Genomic DNA, 20,618 nt, shown 5'->3' on the forward strand with positions numbered 1-20,618 from the left:
GAGTTCCCTAGTTACAAGTCTGATGAGCTGATCTGAAGGGTGGGGGAAACACAGCTCTCAGTATTCAGTAATTGTTACAAGCATTCTGTTTTTCTAATCAGTGTCTAATCACACGATGTGCAACAGATAGTTGCACGAGTCAGCAGTTGTCCAAGTCAGCAGATGTCCTTGGGTCACATTAGGTCTGGACCAAGGCTCAGCGTTCTTAAAGTCTCCTCATGAGACTTCAAACAATACAGCAACTGTTCAGCATTAATGGTAAAATCTTTAAATGTAATAAAAGCATAAAGCATGATAAAAGAAAACACATATAATTATCTTAACACTGGACCAGCTCTATACCCTTAGGAGGATCCTGGAGGGTGTGTGGGAGTTTGCCCATCTACATGCTACATGTGTTTTTTGGATTTGAAGATGTTGGACCACGTTCCTCGGGGGGCCCTGTGAGGGGTAAGCCGGGATTATTGGGTATGACCGGTGTCAGAGCTTGGTCCTCATTGCCGGTCTTAAGTCTGGCTTGTAAGTCGCTTTGGACAAAAGCGTCTGCTAAATACATAAACATAAACATTTCCGGTGAGAGTTGGCTGCCAAGGCTGCCCTTTGTCACAGATTCTGTTCATAACTTTTATGGACAGGATTTCTAGGCACAGCCAAGGTGTTGAAGGGATCTGTTTTGGTGGCCTGAAGATCAGGTCTCTGCTTTTTTCAGATGATGTGGTCCTGTTGGCTTCATCAGACAGTGACCTCTGGCTCTCACTGGAGCGGTTTGCAGCCGCGTGTGAAGCAGCTGGGATGAGAATCAGCTCCTGTAAATCCGAGACCATGGTCTTGTGTCGGAAAAGGGTAGAATGCCTTCTCCAGGTCAGGGACAAGGTCCTACCTCAAGTGGAGGAGTTTAAGTATCTCGGGGTCTTGTTCACGAGTGAGGGAAAGATGGAGCATGAGATTGCTAGGCGGATTGGTGCTGCATCTGCAGTACTGCAGGCGTGCCGATCTGTTGTGGTGAAGAGAGAGCTGAGCCAGAAGGCGAAGCTTTCGATTTACCGGTCGATCTACGTTCCTACCGTCACCTATGGTCACGAGCTTTGGGTAGTGACTGAAAGCATTAGATCGCAAATAGAAGCCACCGAGATAAGTTTTCTCCGCAGGGTGTCTGGGCTCTACCTTAGAGATAGGGTGAGAAGCTCGGTTATCTGGGAGGGGTTCGGAATAGACCCGCTGTTCCTCCACATCGAGAGGAGCCAGTTGAGGTGGCTCGGGCATCTGGTTAGGATGCCTCCTGGACTCCTCCCTGGTGAGGTTTTCTGGGCACTTCCAACTGTGAGGAGGCCTAAAGCAGGACGATTCAGTTCCGGGCCTGGAGGGCCGGAATCAAGCACGTTTTGGTTTTAACCCTGCTTCAACACACCTGATTATTATCAGCAGGTGATTAACAGGCTTCTGCAGAGCCTGATGAGCTGCTGTGCCGGGGATTCAACTACTGACTTAGGTGTGTTGGGGTAGAGAAACCACTAAAACGTTCTGGATACCAGCCCTCCAGGCCCGGAATCGAATAGCCCTGGCAAAAAGGAAGACCCAGAACACACTGGAGAGACTATGTCTCATGGCTGGTTAGGGAACACCTTAGGATTCCCCCGGAGGAGCTGGTTCAAGTGGCTGGGGAGAGAGATGTCCGGGCCTCCCTGCTCAGGCTACTGCCTCCACGACCCGACCCCGGATAAGCGGCTGAAAATGGATTGATGGATGGATGATGATAGGTTTTGTTCCACTTGCAGGAGGATTTTTCTGCAGTCTCCAAGCTTTCAGGCAGCAGCGAGAATCTGTCTGAGAAGACAAAGGTAAGGTTTTAGCTTTCAGCTCCATCAGAATAACAAATTTAGATGGAGATAAAATGCAGCATCAGAATTGATTTTGCATTTATCTTCATCAGGAAAAAGGAGGGATTCTTAGTGACACACTCAAGATAAAACCTGCTAAATCCCAGCTTCAGGTCAGACTTGGAGGAAAGTTGTGTGATTTATAAACAAAAGTCTTCAGGTTACAAAAGAAACTGATCACGTTGAAAGTACATATTTTATTGTATGTGCCAGCCACACATTATCAGCATTTTTGTTTTGTTAACAACAAGATCTTAACTTGGCTTAGTCGGTTTTAACTGAAAGTCTCCTGATTCAGGATGGTTTGTCTGTTGATGAAAGATCAGCCATCAGTAACGATCACACAGAGATGCCCATAAAGGTAAGAGTTTCTATTTCAGGTTTTATTTTTGTTTCTTAGTCTGAATTTAGTTAAATAAACACATCAGCAGAAATAAGTTGAAATCTTGTTTTATTTTTCTTAAGAGTGGCGTAGCTGCAAAGATCTTAAAGAATCCTTCCACCACATCAGCTCAGGTAATCAAATCAAAGATAATCCTGCCTGTGGTGCTTCCTGATTGGTGACATCACCTCCTAGTAGGGGTTGTATGAACTAGTCGACTAGTCGGTTTCACTGCTCTGTAGTGACTTTTTATGCCTGTCATCGACTAGTCGCTGTCACGTGATAATGACCGTCAAGATGGAGTCCTCGGAAAAGACAGCAGGTGACGAGCCCCTGCGCGTCGGGAGGCGACGCGCTGTGCCAGAGCGTCGGTACTGACACCTGCCGTAAAACGGACATTTAACCAAATTGTGGCCTTTACCCTCTTGTAATTTAACCTTCCCCTCACCCCAATCCTAACCTTAACCAGCTTGCGCATGCAGAGCTCTGATCGTTGACGCGCTCCAGACATCTGCGTCCTGAGCACGACCACAGTAATATCATCAAATTAGGTGTCACCACCTCAAAAACAAATTTAACACGCGATCATGTCGGCTCATTTCCTTTTATGTTTTCTGTCTTTTATTTGTGCCTGATGCTTTTCGTTGCTGTGGAGCGGGGCGCATCACCTGTTTTGTCCTCCAGTGACGCACCTCACTGATGCGGCCGGCGAGCAGCGCGCACTCCGCTGTTTTTGCGGTCGGTAGATCTTTTAGAACTGCAGTTCAAAGGTAACTCATAAGGTGAATATATATGAGTTGTGAGTACTGAGACTGCGTATGTTTGATATTTAGTTTGAAAAGATTACAAAGTTATGTCAACGTCGAAATACTTTAAAAGCTCGTCCCGACCGTCTACCCGGAAAAGCCCAGTCCACGAAGAAGACAGCGCTACGGGAGAAAACCCAGCATCTACGAATGTGACAGTCGGCCTGGACAGACTTTTTGCAGAAATATCGAAAATGAGTGAAATGCTTCAGAACGTCGCAACAGATATCGTGTCTATTAAACAGGCTACTGCCGAGCTGACAACTGTGACAGCCATGCAGGAGAGGCTTGGTGAGGCCGAAACACGAATTACGCAGCTGGAGGAGACGTCAGAGCAGCTTCGGAAAGATAAGGGAAGTGTGAGCAGATAAATGGAGATGATGTGGAATCGTGTACAAGTCCTTGAGAACCACAGCAGGCAAAATAATGTGAGACTGGAGGGACTAAGAGAGACCTTCGGAACCAACGGAACATTACCTGAATGCATGCGGAAGATCCTGGCCGAGGGCCTCGGCGTGAAGATGAACGAGGAGTTCGAAATGGAGTGGGTGCATAGACAGATGGCGCCAATGCTGAATGAAGATCAACCCCCAAGGCTGGTGCTGGTCCTTTTCTTGAGGCAGTCGGCGTGGGACAAGGGGATCGGCGCTGCTAAGGAGAAGCGAGGGATTGTTTGGGAGGGATGCCGCCTCTCTGTGTTCCCGGACATGTCGAAGGAGCTGGCGGAGAGATGGAAGGCCTTCACCTCGGTAAAGCGCAAGTTGCATGACCTGGATATTAGATACAATCTGGCTTTCCCAGCGACGCTGCACTTCAGATGGAAGGGCAAAAACATGAGCTGCAACACTGGGGAAACAGCAGAGAAGATTATAAATGAGCAGTGAAGGAGGCAATGTGAACTTCAGAGGAAGGTGAGCTGTTTACTGTGAAAACTGTGCATATTGGTTGAACTGATAAGAGCTGTGTGGGCTGACGAAGAGCTTCCCGGCACATTGGACGGTTTCCATGGGAGCGGCGTTAATCCCGCGGACCACGAAGAAGTTTCTTTTCATTTTTATCTCGTTTTTTCAACACCGAAGGGTGTTTAACACATGGACACTGGCTGTTTAGGAACAGCCGGACACTTTTAGTTTTGTCTTCCTTTTTTTTCTTACTTATTTGTCTTTTTATGCGCCCGGTTTGGGTTGTCTTACCCCGGCTTTCCACAGGAGCCCTCAGTAGCACGTTACTGCAGCAGCACGTCTTGCTCGCGTAAGCTGCTGCTTGGCCCTTCCCACGAGACGTGAAGCAGCAGGGGAGCAGCTGTCACCGACAGAGCACGAAGTCACACGAGTGACTTCGTCAGTAAACACAACAACAAACAGGAGAAAATTACAACATGGTTTGTGTTTTATGTTCTGTCCGTTTTATAATCGCCAATACGGACCTGAAAAACAAAGGAGACCGCTAGCTACGTGATAACTTCTCACGGGGCCGCACAGTTAGTAACCTTTTTTAAAAGTAAAGCAACCGGAAGGCAGTACGTTCTTTTTTCTGAAAATCTCGGGAGCTTCTCTCCATTTCCGCATCCGATTTCCTGTCTTTCCTTCCCCAAAAATGTCGAACTTGACCCGTTTCAGAGGCGTCGCACGTAAAAAATAGAACCGGCGCGTAAAGGCCGCGACATGCTGCTCCTGAGACGCGGTCGACTCGCGCTGCTGACGGCTCCAGTGGAAAAGGTTCTGTTGACTACAGCGGTTTCTATCAGCAGCTATGACGTGCTGCTGCAGTAACGTGCTGCTGACGGCTCCTGTGGAAAGCCGGGGTTATGTTCTGTGTGTTCAGAAGAAGGCTGGTATAAGTTTGTTAATGTAGACGTCGGAAACGGGATCATTTTCTGCAAAGAGCTGAAGACAGCGGTAGCATTTAAAAGTTTACATGTCTGACAGACAATTGAAGTTGATTTCTTGGAACATAAATGGATGCAGTAGCCCAATTAAGAGGAAAAAATTTGTAACATTTTTGAAGGATAACCACGCACATATTGTTTTTATACAGGAGACTCACATGTGGGAGCTTGAAGTAGGGAAATTCAAAGTGGTATGGGTGGGACATTTATTTCACAGCTCATTTTCAAGTAAATGTAATGGGGTTATGATCCTGGTCCACAAAAATGTAAGTTTCATTTTACAAAAGCAAAGTAAAGATACAGAGGGCCGAATTATATGAGTGGAAGCAGTAATAGAAGGAGTCCGGTTAGTACTGTGCAATATATATGCACCCAACAAGGGAGACCCAATCTTCTTCCATGAGGTGAATTAAGATACTGGGCGGTACTGAAGGTGAAATAGTCTTGGCGGGGGATTTTAACGAGGTTATGGACACAGTGTTGGACAGAAGTGCTTTCAGGCCTCATGAATAAGGAAAGACAAGCCTTACAAATTCTGAGTAGAGACATGGGACTATTAGATGTATGGAGACTGACTAACCCAAATAAAAAGGATTTCACCGTCTTTTCACATTGTCATAAAACTTTTTCAAGGATAGATTTTTTTTTACTTAGCAACTCTCTGGCAGATAAAGTAGCAAATTGCTATATAAAACCAATATCTATTACAGATCATGCACCTGTGGAACTACTATTTTTGGTGAGCCAGAAGGTTGAAAAAAGGGGAAGATGGAGACTAAACATTGGATTGATGTCAGATTTATCTTTTAGAAAGGCAGTGGCGGAGGATTTGAAAGTATTTTTTGAAATCAATATTGGTAGTTCTGCAGAAATAACCACAGTATGGGAGGCCTCTAAGGCATACATTAGAGGAAAATTTATAGCACATGCAGCTAAGAAGAAAAAAGAGATCATCAACAAGATTAAGGAATTAGAGGAGGAAATAAAAAGAAAAGAACTAGTACTGTCAAAAAGCTTTTCTGATAGTAAACTCCAGGAACTATGTAAACGTAAATACTCCCTACACAGCATATATAACGAGAAAGCAGAATATGCTTTGTATAGGCTAAAAAGAAGTTATTATGAAGGAAGGGAGAAAATGGGAAAATTGTTGGCTAGACAATTAAAAGAAAAAATAATAGTGATACCATCCCAGTTATAAAACAGGGGGATGAAGAAATGTTTACAGCTAAAGGCATAAATAATATCTTCCAGCAATATTACAAAAAATTGTCACATCTTCAATCTTGGTGGACAAACCAAAAGAAAATATAGAACGGTTTCTTAGCGTAGGTCTGCCCAGTGTTATGGTCTGCGTCTGCCTCCTCCTTTATGTGCCTCCTAATGTTTCTCCATCCCTCTCTGGATTCCCTTCTGTGTTCTCTTAGCGCCCTCTTGTGTCCTTTGTCTGCATCCCTGTTATGTGTCTTATGTTGTAGCCCTTTGGCGCCCTCATGTGTCCTTCGTCTGCGTCTCAGTTTAGTGTCTTATGTTGTTACCTTTTCTAATCTTTCCTCCCAGGTCAGCTCCAGCCTCTTTGTCCCCAGCTCAGTGTGTGTGGTTATGTGTGTGTGGGTGTATGTGCTATGTCCTCCTCCAGCTAGTTTGTGTGAGCCCTTCCCACTGTCTTTAGGTAATTGTTGTTTAGTTGTGTGTCAGGTACTTGCCCTCCTCTGTTTCTGTTTTCCCCATTGAGATAATTATTGTCACCTGCCTTCCCTCCAGCCCTCACTCCACACACCTGCTTCCTGTTTCCCTAATTGGTCCCCCATTCTATTTAAGCCCTGTCTTGTCCTTGTCTTGTGTCGGTCCAATGTATTTGTATTCTGTCAGTGTTTGCTCGTGCTCTTGGTGAGCTTTGTTTCTCCAACCTGGAGTTTTGGACTTTGGGTTTTGCTGCCTGGATTTATTTTTTTGTTTCCTCCTTCCAAAATAAAGGATTTTTACTTTTCATCATCTCCTGCCTCGTGTCATCCTGGGTTACTGCATATTTGGGTCCTAACATCCTCAGGACGTGACACCCAGGCTTAAAAGTCATGAAGCAGAGGGATTGGACTTGCCTATAACAGAGGCCGAAATTAGGAAGGCGATTGCCTCCATGAAAAATGGAAAGTCACCAGGTTATGACGGACTTCCGGTAGAGTACTATAAGACCTTTGCAGATATTGCTGCACCAATACTCCATGAGGTATACCAGGAAATGTTTGACAAGGGCTGCGTAGCACCAACTTTTAACGAAGCCGTGATATCACTAATCTTCAAAACAGGTAAAGATCCAAATGATCCCTCGAGCTATAGACCCATTAGTCTGCTCAACCTTGACTGCAAAATTCTTACAAAGATATTGGCGACACGTTTACAACTGGTATTACCAAATATCATACATCCTAATCAAGTTGGTTTAATGAAAAATAGAACATTGACAGACAATGTCAGACTCCTACTACATCTGATGTGGCTCAGTCAATCCCAAGATGTTCCCATTGCTGCTCTGTCTTTAGACGATGAAAAGGCGTTTGATAGGGTGGAGTGGCAATTTTTGCTCTCCATTCTATCGCATTTTGGTTTCACTGCTGATTTTATAAAATGGATTACAATGTTATATAAGGAACCCAAGGCTGCTTTGATGACAAATGGGATAGTCTCCCCTTTCTTCAACCTGACTAGAGGGACTAGACAGTGATGCTCTCTGAGCCCCTTATTATTCATTATTTTCTTGGAGGTCCTAGCAGTGTCCATCAGAGCGCACAAGGGAATAAAAGGAATAAGGGTAGGGGGCAACGAATATTAGTTACTGTTATATGCGGACGACATTTTGGCAGTGGTATCTGAGCCCTTAAAGTCGCTACCACATTTAATGGATGCTATACAATCTTTTTCTAAACTTCCTGGGTACTCCATTAATTGTCTCTATATGTTCACCAATGGTTGCATCCCATTGCTTACTTGGGGGTGGGGCGTGGGGGGTGTTTATAATCAGGATATTCCAGGGGAAGTTTTGAGGAATGAAAAAAAAACTCACAAATCTAAAACAGATATTTAAAATCTCTTTTAAATACTAAAATAAAATTTCCTCTCTTTTTGTTTTTATTCAGAAAGACCCGGAATACACTAAAACACTTGAGGAAAACAAGAAGCATCTGGAAACAAAGACAAATCCAGTGAGTCAATAATATTAGCTTCAGTCCAGACTAATCAATGACCGCACACACAGAACTTGACAAATACTCCCTGTAGTCAATCTCTTCTACGCTGCATAGTGCCACTACCACTTCCTCCTTGTCTCATGCTCGCATGTTAATTACATTTTTTGCCTTCCTGTTTTGGTAATAAGTCACTTTCTGTGTTTGTGTCCTTGCCAGGTCAAAAGTAACATGATCCAACCAGAGCGTAGAAACAGAAGTGGCGCGCTGTTGATCCCAACCAGACAACCTGAAGAGGTTTGAATGCAGCCAAACCACTGCTGCTCAGATCCATGTGATTAATGTGAAACCTTTCTGACTTCTGCTTTGCCTTCCTGTGTGTGTTACTGTGAATCAGGAGACGAAGACGTCAGCACATGACAGAGCACAACAAAAAACAGCTGAGGAGAAGGTAGTTTTATTCACAGCTTATAAACTCCAAGCTAAGCTCGACGCTGTTAAAATGGTGATTTCTTTTTTAATCATATGATTTATAAACATGATCTGACATCTGCAGAATGACAAGAATCCTGATGAGATGAAAGGAACCCCTTCAGAAGATCATGCAGTTCCTGTCAAACCACCAGAGGAGGTGAGCAGTCTGCTGCTTTTTTATCCAGCATGTGCCAGACTTTTACGTGGGGTCCTCTGGGCTTAGGAAGCTGCTGAGGTTTCATTTCAGGAGATGAAAATAGTAATGAAACACCAGCAGAAGAACAACCACAGAAAACGAGGCACTGATGGGTTTGATTCTGCCTTTGATGGAAGTTTCTAATGTAAGTTAACAGTCTAAAGCCGGGTGTACACTATGCGACTTTTTCACTTTCTTGAGCCGATTTTCCACTCGTGAGAGAATTCACAAGATCGGGGCGAGTTTAGCGCTGAGCATCGTGCAGTATACAGGGGGTTACGAGAGGCAATTAACACCACGTGACCAGCTACCAATCAGCAATCATGAGCTCACACGGACTTCTGGCTTGCTTGAAATTTGGCTCATCCCTCGTGAGGGTTGAAGCGGCGCTGCGAGCGGCTGCGACCCAAAAAGTACCAGAACTGCTCACGGCACATGTGCAATCATGCGTCAACAGCGCTCGCCAGCTACGTATTTCCTTACTAACACACATTGTTCATTTTTATTTCTACACTTTTTTTACACACAATGACAGGGATTGTCAAGAAAGTGTGTTTGTCATGTTCATGTCAAATTAAACTGATCACAAAACACTGATTTACTTTCTTTCTTTCATTTTCCTCATCCAGCCCCCATAAATCCCTGTGTGTCCTCCTGCAGCATTCCCGAAGGACAACAGACATTAGTAACAACACAAAAAAAGTCTAATATGTTGTGTAAAAACTGCTATTTTTAGCATATTTTCAGGTCCGACTTGTTGCTACCAGACGTGTGAGCAGTCAGGTCGCATCCCAGAATTGGGTCATACGGTGTGAGCACATGACTCGTGAGATTTGCTCTGCAAGGAAGTCCTACAGTTTGGGCTGAAGCTGAATGCTATGAGTGACAAAGTCGCACAGTATCCGCCCGCCTTAAGGCTACGTTCACGCTACAGGCCTTGATGCTCAATTCAGATTTTTTGAGTAAATCTGATTTATTTGTATGGCTGTTCACATTACGACTGAAATGTGACATCAAAATTTCACCAGTGTGAACCAAGCCCCCATAATTCGGGTCTGAAAATGATAGCATTTGTCATTGTCATTTTCAGAAGTGGGTAAGTAGTATAATTTTTCATTCTCATAGATGTCAAACCTGTTTCCTTTCTTGGTTATCAGACAGCTTTCGCCCTTCTTGAAGGTGACTGTTGCACCCTCGTTGGTTGCTCTCGCTACGGAGAAGATCTCATGTGGATATGAAGGCATGTAGAGGGCCTCCTGTAGATATGTCTGCTGTTGTCGTCCAGCGCTTTCTTGAAGTCGGATCATCACCGTCCCTCTGCGTTCCGCTGTCCCGCTGCTTTTGGTCCAATCGGCTAGCTCCACCAAGTGCCTCTTTGGGCTGAATGAGTCGTCGAAGCTGATGAATTTCCTGATGTCATTCACAATGTGGGATGAAGCACCCGCATCGACCACGATGCCCTTCATTTTTTGTTCTGTTTGGTGGTTTCTCTGCGTTGATTTTGAAGAAGTTGTCATTTTCGTCCCCATTGCTCTCTGTTACCTTTCTGACGTCATCTTGTTTCTTTTTCTTCCTGCACACATTCTCTTTATGTGTGTTACTCTGGCAGAAGCTGCACCACACCTTTTGCTGGCATCTTCTTGCAATGTGGCCTCCCTTTCCACATTTTTAGCAGGTTATCTCAGCTTCATCTTTTCTATGATGGATTTGTGTTTTGTTCTCTGCTTGTTCTTGTTTAGTATATGTCTTCATCACATTGTCTGCTGGCTCTGCTTTGTTTGTCTTTTCTGCTTCTTCATAGACCCTTAATCTTCTTTCAAAGTCTGTGAAGGTTACACTGTCCTCGTTCTGGGTTATGTGAACGGCTAGTGGTTTAAAGGAGTCAGGAAGCCCGCCTAGGATCATGGCAATGAGCAGTCCGTCACTCATGTTTTTCCGAAGCACCGTGATCATGTTTTCTGCCCTTATAATGTAGTCAGGTACACATTCATTTTCTGTCATCCATAATCTTGTCAACGTTGTGTAAAGATTTATTGTTTGCATTCAAACTATTGTTTTCCTGTTTATCTTTATTAGGCCCAAGCAGCGAAAGCTTAGTTTATCATACAGTTATGAACTTTTGTACACTTGTAGTACTCAACAGTCCTGTTACGTCCCCGACAGGAGATGTTAAAATGTGAAGGAGGGGGCAACATAAGAAATGCGACAGTGGAGTTAAAATGGGTTTAATTGTTATAAAAGGTTGTAAAAACAAGTGCAAACAGATGGAGAACATTATTAAAATAATGACAACAAACAAAATCAAGACTAAAAGGTTAACATATAAAGGGTGAATTATCAACATTAAAACACCTGGTTAAAACTTTGTTAAAAGTTTTACCGAAACAGAAGGTGCTTTAAAAACACAAGTTGATAGTAAAACTGACGCACTACGAAAACACAGAGTGTTTTAAAATCCCAAAGTCGGTTAACCTTAAAACAGAGTCAACCAAGTTGACAGAACAAAGTATCCATTTGGATCACTCAGAGTTAAAACTCTTAAAGTTAAAACTCATCAAAACGAAGGGGGTTAAAACCAAAACGAGGCCTGGAGGACAGCAGATCCCCTGCACTGCTGCCTCCCAGACTGCTGAAGGCACGGCCTTTTTATCCCATGGTGTGGGTCATCAGCAGAATTCAGCTCAGCTGTCAGGCTGATCACCAGGGCTGGGTGATCTTGGCTCATGCATCCCACTGGCCAGGCTGGCAGCCGTAATAAGTCACACAGAAAAGCCTCTTACAACCATGGTCAGCATCAGTCAGGAAGTTGGCCATTTTGGTTTGAAGTGGTGATTTTGACCCCGTTTTGGCCGTTTCTAGGGCCCGCTTCTGATTGATTTACTCGATCATTTTTGCACTATCGTCTCGAAATTGTGGGAAATTGCTCAGAAGGGATGGGCGATCAAATAAAAAAATAAAACTGACTTTTTGTTTATGCTGAGGGGGTGTGGCCAGGCCTCAAATTCCAAATACTCGCCAAAAAAATATAAATGGCTATAACTTCATACTCGAATAGACTAGAGTAACAAAAATGTCTGTGGTCAGTCGACATCCAGCCACAAACTAAATTCAGTGGTCGGATGATGACATCGCACAAGCCCCGCCCCCTCAGGACCAAAAAGGTCCAGTTTTACTGTGATAGGTCCCAAATCGCCCCATTTCACTAAATCACCACAAATTTGTAGCTGTTAACTCAAGACAAGTGGGTGTTTCTTGGCGTCACTTTATGGGAGTTTTCAAAAGAAGGCGGGGCTGTGACGGCACGGCGAAGTCAGGCATACCGCCGTGGCCATACGTTTGCCTCGTATTTCGTGATTTCTAAAGATATCTCCACAAAACTTCTGGTGAGTGATCCTAGTCCAGCCCCCAAAAAATCTGATGTGAAAATCTGGTGGGCGTGGCCTATTTTCTTAAATAATGCCCCCTAGGACAATTAAAACTGCCAGCCCCAAGCCATGCTTTGACTGAGGATTACGAAATTTGGCACACTGATGTAGTGTCTCAGGACCTACAAAAAAGTCTCTTAGAGCCAAGCGCAAAGTCACACAGGAGGTCGGCCATTTTGGTCCAAGCACTCGATGTAGTGGTTTTTGCACACGTTGTTTGGAGAATGATGCCCTGTCGCCCTTTTCACCAGTCACCTTCAAACTTCTGCTATATACTCTTAAGCTATAGCGGAAAAAGTTCAACCATCGGATTTTCCAAAAGTTGAAAGGTGTAGGCGTGGCTAAGCCTCAAACTTTGACCTGTCGCCACACCACTTTTTTCACAGCTCCTTATTGGACTCCTTTCACCCAATCACCAGCAATCTCTGGCAAATATCAGTAGACAAGTTGAGGTAACTTGGTGTCCAGTATTGGCAGGTTTCAAAAAAAGGTGGGGCTTTGGGAGCATGGCAAAATTTGCCATCAGGCCATGTAAATACATTTGCCTCTCATTTCCTCAGTTATCATGATATCGCCACGACATCTCTGGTGAGTGATCCTGGTCTGATCCCCAATAGAAATGAACGTGATAGATTGGTGGACATGGCCTATTTTCTGAACTAGCGCCCCCTAGAACTATTAAAACGGTCAGCCCCAAGCCGTGCTTTAATTGAGAACTATGAAATTTGGTACACTAATGTAGTGCCTTGGGACATACAAAAAAGTCTCGTAGAGCCAAGGTAAATTTTGCACAGGAAGTCGGCCATTTTGGTCCAAGTACTTGATTTAGTGGTTTTCACACATGCCGTTTGGCAAGTGATGCCCCATCGCCCTTTTCACCAATTGCCTTCAAACTTCTGCTATATACTCTTAAGACATAGGGGGAAAAAATTCAACCGTCGGATTTTAAATAAGCTTAAAGTTGTGGGCGTGGCTAAGCTTCAAACTTTGACCTTTTGCCATTACATTACTTGACGTAATAACTCCCATGTGCATGATCAGTTCTATATCAAACTTTGTCTGTGTGATCACTGACCACATCTCAAGACAATGACAATGTGGACAGCTTACATCACCTAAGCCCCGGCCCCTGACAACAGGAAGTCTACTGTTTTATGGTGAACTGCCCATATTTTTCCCCCCTAATTTAGTCAAAATGACACTGTCTTCATGATGCTGTAATGACCATTCAGTTCTGATAGCTTTCCAGAAAGGGAGGGGCTTTGATGCCATGGCGAATTCTGGCGTGACGCCCTGACCTTATGTTTGACTGTAACTTCCACAAACAGCCTCTGATCTGCACAAGACTGAACATGGCAATCAACAATCATGCCCTTTAGCCAACGAGGCATAAATGGTTGGTGAACCTTGTATAATATCACCACAGCGCCCCCTACATACCTTTAAAACTGTAATAACTCATACAGATGTGGTCACAACTGCACCAAACTTGCTATGTGTTATCACACAAAGGCACCCAACACAATCCTGTGGTCATTGGTTGATATTGCTTTAGCTCCACCCCCTGACAGATATTAGGCCCTGAATAACACATGCATGATTCAATTCACACCAAACTACATGCAAATGATTGTTGTCAACCTACAAACTGCCCCATGGGATATTTTCCTAAATATGAGACAGCGCCCCCTACATACAATCAAACCCTTGTAACTTCTACAAAAAAGCTCCAAACTTTATCAAACATGGTGGGAGTCATCATGCAACTGCAATCAACACGTGTGTGCTCACTCGTTCAAATCACTTTAACTCTGCCCACTTACAGCCTTTTGGCTCCAGATGACCAATACAACATTTGATTGATGCCAAATTAACGAAAAACAATCTTTGATGACCAAAGATGACCTCTATGGGATTTCGTTGTAAATGGTCACAGCGCCCCCTAAGTAGGTTCAAACTTTATTAACATCTAAAGACAAGGTCAGAATGACATTATACTTGGCTTGTGTCATCACATGACTGCACCAAACACATTGATGTGGTTGTTGGTTCAAATCCCTTTAGCTCCGCCCCCTTTCAGCTCTCTGGCTCTAGAAAGCATACGCAATGTCTGATTGATGCCAAACTACCACAAAACCATCTTTGACTCCCTAAGAAGACCTCAATAGGAATTTTATGTAATTGGTCACAGCGCCCCCTAGATAAGATTAAAAGTGAATTACTCCCTAATACAAGGTCAGAATGGCTTGGCTTGTGTCATCACGTGACTATACCAAACACATTGATGTGGTTGTTGGTTCAAACCCCTTTAGCTCCACCCCCTTTCGGCTCTCTGGCTCTAGATTACACACACAATGTCTGATTAATGCCAAAATAACAGAAAACCATCTTTGACAACCAAAGCTGACCTCAATGGGATTTTTATGTACTTGGTCAAAGTGCCCACTAGATACAGTGGGGCAAAAAAGCATTTAGTCAGCCACCGATTGTGCAAGTTCTCCCACTTAAAATGATGACAGAGGTCAGTAATTTTCATCATAGGTACACTTCAACTGTGAGAGATAGAATGTGAACAAAAAATACATGAATTCACATGGCAGGATTTTAAAAGAATTTATTTGTAAATCGGGGTGGAAAATAAGTATTTGGTCACTTCAAACAAGGAAAATCTCTGGCTCTCACAGACCTGCAACGTCTTCTTTAAGAAGCTTTTCTGTCCTCCACTCGTTACCTGTATTAATGGCACCTGTTTGAACACATTATCTGTACTGTACTTCATTTTTTTCGGTAAGTAAAATTATATTTATGTATTTTAGGTCACTGCCGCTCTGAGCTTCGATTTTAACATGTACTGTTTAACCATGAAATTTAAATATAATAGGGTAAAACCCAGTGCATTTAAGATAACTCTGCATTTTTGTAAATGGGTTGAAATAAAACATGTTGGTGGAGCTGGGTTCCAACTATCGGTATGGTCCTCTCCCCTCAGCTCGGCGCATCTCTGATCGCAGCGGTGCCCGTCTGCTGTGCGGGCTGCCGGCTTGTGGAGCTCTCGGGAGACCTCTGTGTTCTACCCGGTTATACCCAGCGGTCAGCCCGGCGTATCTGTGACTCAGAAGCTCCGGTGTTGTGCACAGTTGACTCCGGTTGTAGCTACGTAGTACCTCCGTTAGCTTAGCTCCCACCTCCGCGTTAGCTTTAGGTTAGCTTGTAGCTACATTGCTTCAGTTCAATGGGTGTCGTCATTTGATACCAGCCTTACAGCCCTACCATCAGCTCCACCTGTTTTCCCTGTTTTGGAATTGTCTAGGTTTGACAGAACCTGTGACACTGTCAAAATGGCGGTGGTGGCCACCTCCCATTTTGGCTCAAAAATTTATAATTGGAGCCTATGGAAACACATTGTCCAGTGTATGTCGATGGTGTGAACACTTCACGGCTGCAAAGCAACCCGAATGTGCAGAAGACAAGAGGTCACACAGTGGAGTCAGAACCAGGAAAGGTGGAGTTAGGATGTGAAGAGCTTCACTGTTCGCCCACAGAATCAGGATAACACTTGTCAAGTCTCCCATTTTGGGTTAGAAACAGTTTTAAAACCTGTAAACTATTCTACTTCTTATTCCCGCCGGTTTCCCGAATTATTATTCACCGAAAATGTTCCGGTATTAAGGTCATTCTCGCATGTGGGAAAAATCGGATTTGATGCACTTTTGCTTGCAGTGTGAACGTAGCCCAAGACTTACTTTAGTGTCATGATGTGATTACAATTAATTCTGGCCCTCCCAAAAACCTGCACATTTCTGCCATGACATCAATTTCTTACACTGAACATTGTCATATCCTCCTAAGACCCTGTGTCCACATATGAGAATATTGGTTTATTGCACTATATTTTATTCTCTTCAGCTTAGACCTTTATTATTATTATTTAGAGACAGTTGACACTTTTTTCATTTTCATTCTCTTTTTCTGAAGTTTGTCAAAACTGTTATTTAATTGTTTTCCCCTCAAATTAGCAATCATTACAAAAAGATAATATAATATAATATAATATAATAGGGATCAGTGTGGGATTATTTCTAATGAACGTTACTTTGTTTTTGTTTTAAATCTGAAGTACATGAAAACTTCTGTAATACATTAGAATTTATTTTTTAAATTGAGTCTTTTCATTGTCTACATGAATCAGGCCACATCCAATGACGAAGGGCTGAAAGATGATGAAAAGTCTTCATCCAGAGAGGAAAAGAAAGAAGAATGGAGAGAGAAGGCTGAAGAGGTGTGTCTGCTATGAGTTTTCTTCTGTTTGAGTTCAGTCAACACCTGCTTTTGTGTTTTCCCGTTCCAACGCTCTTAAGAATCAGTTTTTGAATAATGTTTTATGACACTGTGATCTTGTGTTTCTTTTTAAGAACAAAATCAAGAAGCCAAAGACGCTAAATCCTTTCATGCCTCGAGTCAAGGTAATATTCATGACAGTCACGTTATCCCTTCGTATTTGTGACATTTATCCACATCAACCTGATAACAGAAACCAGGAGGACCATGAAAATAATAAATCTTAAACAAACATTAGGTAGAGGAAACAGCCAGTAAATACATTTAATAACCAGTTGCTACTTACATCAGAATGTTAGTGCACGTTTTGTTTTTTCTGCATTCGTACAACATAACATCTTGATGATTTTTTGTAGTGTGTGGAACAGAAACACTGCTTGTGTAAAAAGAGACTGAACATGAAGCTTTGCCAGCATGAAATCCCCTAGCCCTTATGCAGTCTTAGGTTCATTAATATTCCATTAGCAAAAGCTATAGAGTATAGATCTGAAGTAGGGCTGAGCAATAAATCGAAAATTTATCGTTATAGAAATTTCTGACTCTTATCGAGATCGTTTTTCCCATGTCAATGAATTTGATAATAAAAAATGAAAAGATGTGTGTAGGTTGGCAATGTTCATGTTCCTTTAAGAATCTGTTGTACGTAGTGCATGTGACAGCCCCATCTAGTGGACAACTTTTGCCCCTGCGCATACCTGTAGTTATAGTCCATTTATCGTTATCAAGGCGAAATCCATTATATATCGCGATATTGATTTTAGGCCATATTGTCCAGCCCTAATCTGAAGACAGTAAAACACAAACGTGATTTAAGTTAAACCTGTAAAATCATTCAGTAGATCCGTCTAACCTGTTTGGAAGCCACAGAGGTAGTTTTCCATTTTAGTTTAGTTCCAGCTGATGTGCCCTGTCATGTACTGATCAGGTGCTTATTTGCATACCTGTAATTCCAAACACATTCTGTCATGAACTAACAGCTCACTCCATCTGCTGAAGATGTTTCTTTCAGGTTTGTTTATCTTTGCAGGCTAAAATCATTCAGAGGCAGGCTCAGGATGGAGCTGCAGGAAAACCATCAGAGGTGAGGAGAATGAAAATCTGTGTATCTCAACAAGGATAGTTCTTTATTCTCTTCTTTCACATTTTTATTGAACTGAACCATCTGTTCCAGAATTTTTGAACTTTTTGTTTATAACGTCTTATTGGGGATCAAAACCTGTTTCAGTCACTCGACTCCTTCCCTCTTCCAACCTCCAACAACCCTTCCACCAGTCCATCTCCTGAGTGTCAGCTCAGCTCCCAGCAGATGCATTTGTTGTTGATGTCGTCTTGTTATGCCTTTATTGATGCCTTTACTAATGAAATCCACCCCCACATGTGTTCATTGGGCCCAAGCTTGCTTCTGTTTTAGCATATCCATTGAGGCAGTTGAATTTTTACTTCTGTAATCACATATTAGTATACAGACAAAATCCATTTTACTCACATTCTGTTTTCTGAGCACAAACTGTTCAAATAGTGAAATTTAAAGAGGCATTATGGAAGTTTGACAGCCAAAACATGTATAGAAATAAAAAAATTTCTTCTTCATACATTCTCCTGCGATGCCCTGGTCCTGTAGAATGAGCCTTGGAATTTTTACTGTGATTGCCTGTTTTTCTGTAAAATCACAGAAAAGAGAGCTGCTCTGGTCGAGCAGGCTGCTTCATGCGCGTTCACGCTCAGGCATAGCCCGTAGCATTTGCTGTCCGTAGCTTTAGCAGCAAAGAGAGAGGCAGTTCCACTTTGTCGCTGTTCCTAACACTTAGTGACAAAGCTAGCTACATTTCTGAGGACCCTTAGCTACTTTCTGTATAACTTTCTTCTAGATATTTCCTGCAAATTAGCAACAAAATAGCCATTTATGCTCCAAACCGTTCCTTGAACGTTGTTTCAGCTGTCATCAAGGATATAAATGTTACAGATACAAAAGATGTCACTGGTGCTTTAGCTCACCTAATAAGAAGTCGGAATTTTGTGCAGAAGACGTGGGTTCGATTCTGGATGTGAACATAGTTTATTTTGAGTTTCTTTTTTACATTATGGTATATTTTTTTACAGTAAGATGCCCAAATTTTTGTTTGAGACTCGCCGAACGGCATTGAATTCACAGATAAAAAATATGTGGGTTCAACTTTCATTTTGGAACAATTTTTCAAGAGCATGCAGGAGACTGACCCATCTTAAACCTTTGTAGGCTGTGCTGAAGAGAAAGAAACAGAACCAAATTATTTAATTAATTAGCTGCGCGTTCTCCTGTCCTCTGTCCTCCGGGCCACACACACACACACGGGACTGTCTCAGCTGTTATTTTCGTTAAGGAGTGTGCAAGTACAGCATGCGCGCTTCGTGCACGAGCCTACTATTGAAGCTGCCGTTACGCTTTTGGCCTGAGGGGGCAATCGTGAGCATAAAAATTCAAAACTTCCGTAAAGCCCCTTTAAGAATTCTCTTAAAATCCTGACTTTTTTTTTAATTCCCACACACCGTTTCACTTACACTTGTACTTTTGTGGAAATAAAAAAATCTTGCTATTCTTTAAAGAGCAAGTCACCCCAAATGAACTTATTTTTGCTGATAAACTAAATAAACAAGTGTCTAATCGTGCTGCAGACACGTGTCGTCAATAATTTGGCACTTCAGTGCATCTTAGTTAAAATTTAAATATTCTGCCTAAAACTGGCAGTGTTGTGCCATTGTCAGGTAAAAACTATGCACTGTATTTTAATTTAAATCTACCACCGCTATTGGCTAAGAGGTATGCTATGATGTAAACTGGTACATTATGATCTCACAATGCTGTCGTGAGCCTGTGTGTGTGTGTATTTGTTAGCAGCTCTGCCTTCTCGGTCTGCCAGGCAACAGCATTTGTTGCATTTTTCAAACATGAAGTGGGAGTGGAGTTAGACTCTGGTAGGGGTTGACTTGCTCCTTAAGATTAAGATCATTTAGATTGTCACCAATATTAGCTTTTAGCTACAGTTAAGTCCTGCTTCAGTTCTAAAGAGTTTGAGAAAACTCTTCATGCTTTTATCACATCCCTGTACAAGGGCATTGATCTGGCTTCACTCGTCTGCAGATGATTCAGACTACTGCAGCTTGACCTTTAATGAAACTTCACATCAGTTTTAACTTCCCTTCTCTGGCTCCTAGTTTCTTATAGAATTGATTTTAAGATTTTATTGGTGGTTTTTAAAGCTCTTAATATTGTGGCTCCTTCTTATCTTCTGGACCTTCTCCACCATCACGTTACACCCAAAAGTCAAACAACCAGCAGCTTCTGGCCGCTCCACGTCTATGGAACAGTTGACCATCCCACATCAGATCTACCCAAAGCCTGGAAGTTTTAAAAACCTTTTAAAAGCTCACTTTTTCTACGTAGCTGTTAAGTAGTAGAGCCAGACACTTTCTGTTCTTTTGGCTTTTATTATTATTGTGCTTTTATTGTCTACTTTTGATGCCCTTGTTTTTATTCCTGTTTGTCTAGTTTTACTATTATCCTTACCTTGGTTATACAGCAATGTGGTGCAGCTGGCTGTTTTTAATTCTCCTAAGGCTGATGATTTGGCACTGATGCAAAATGGCCCTGTCTGCAGCTGGTCAATAGTAAGAGGGTAAGGGTCTTTTATAAATCCACTGACCTAATTTGTTTTTTCTCACCATGAGCCGCCCAGCAGGTCTGTATTTGACCAACTGGAGGATTTTCGTATGGCACCCTCACAGCCTGAAGACAGTCAGGTTGGTCTCTTTGTGTTCTTGCATTGAAATTGTAAACATTTTTGAACAACCATAAAATAAGAAAGTCCATATTTACCTAAATGTGTCTTGCAGGATGTGGAAGATCTCATGGACTGGTGGAACACTGTGGAATGTAAGTTATAATGTTTTTTAAACACTTGCCTTACTCCTTGTAGGTAGCTGACCTAAATGTCTGCTTTTGTTCCTTCTGGGAGGTAGACCCCTTCTGTGTGGACTACCTTCCCTTTCTTTGTCACCATCCGACCACACTTC

General features: G+C 42.7%; 1 protein-coding gene across 10 annotated transcripts in view; it reads left to right on the forward strand.

Moving 5' to 3' along the window:
• The window catches only part of apol1 (apolipoprotein L, 1), a 39,520-nt gene that overhangs the window by 11,752 nt on the left and 7,150 nt on the right, over positions 1-20,618 (forward strand). For 4 of the 10 annotated variants that reach the window (XM_070541560.1, XM_070541561.1, XM_070541563.1 and 1 more), the window contains 13 exons: positions 1,773-1,838; positions 1,931-1,990; positions 2,176-2,238; positions 2,343-2,393; positions 8,088-8,153; positions 8,355-8,432; positions 8,533-8,586; positions 8,692-8,766; positions 16,420-16,509; positions 16,643-16,693; positions 17,596-17,649; positions 20,274-20,345; positions 20,439-20,478. In XM_070541560.1, the coding sequence (XP_070397661.1) occupies positions 1,773-1,838; positions 1,931-1,990; positions 2,176-2,238; positions 2,343-2,393; positions 8,088-8,153; positions 8,355-8,432; positions 8,533-8,586; positions 8,692-8,766; positions 16,420-16,509; positions 16,643-16,693; positions 17,596-17,649; positions 20,274-20,345; positions 20,439-20,478 (820 nt within the window). The remainder of the gene's footprint in view (positions 1-1,772; positions 1,839-1,930; positions 1,991-2,175; positions 2,239-2,342; positions 2,394-8,087; positions 8,154-8,354; positions 8,433-8,532; positions 8,587-8,691; positions 8,767-16,419; positions 16,510-16,642; positions 16,694-17,595; positions 17,650-20,273; positions 20,346-20,438; positions 20,479-20,618) is intronic. The other 6 variants (XM_015956133.3, XM_015956137.3, XM_015956140.3 and 3 more) reach the window with 3 other exon arrangements.

The sequence above is a fragment of the Nothobranchius furzeri genome, chromosome 11, assembly GCF_043380555.1.
Source record: "Nothobranchius furzeri strain GRZ-AD chromosome 11, NfurGRZ-RIMD1, whole genome shotgun sequence".
NCBI classification, from domain to species: domain Eukaryota; kingdom Metazoa; phylum Chordata; class Actinopteri; order Cyprinodontiformes; family Nothobranchiidae; genus Nothobranchius; species Nothobranchius furzeri.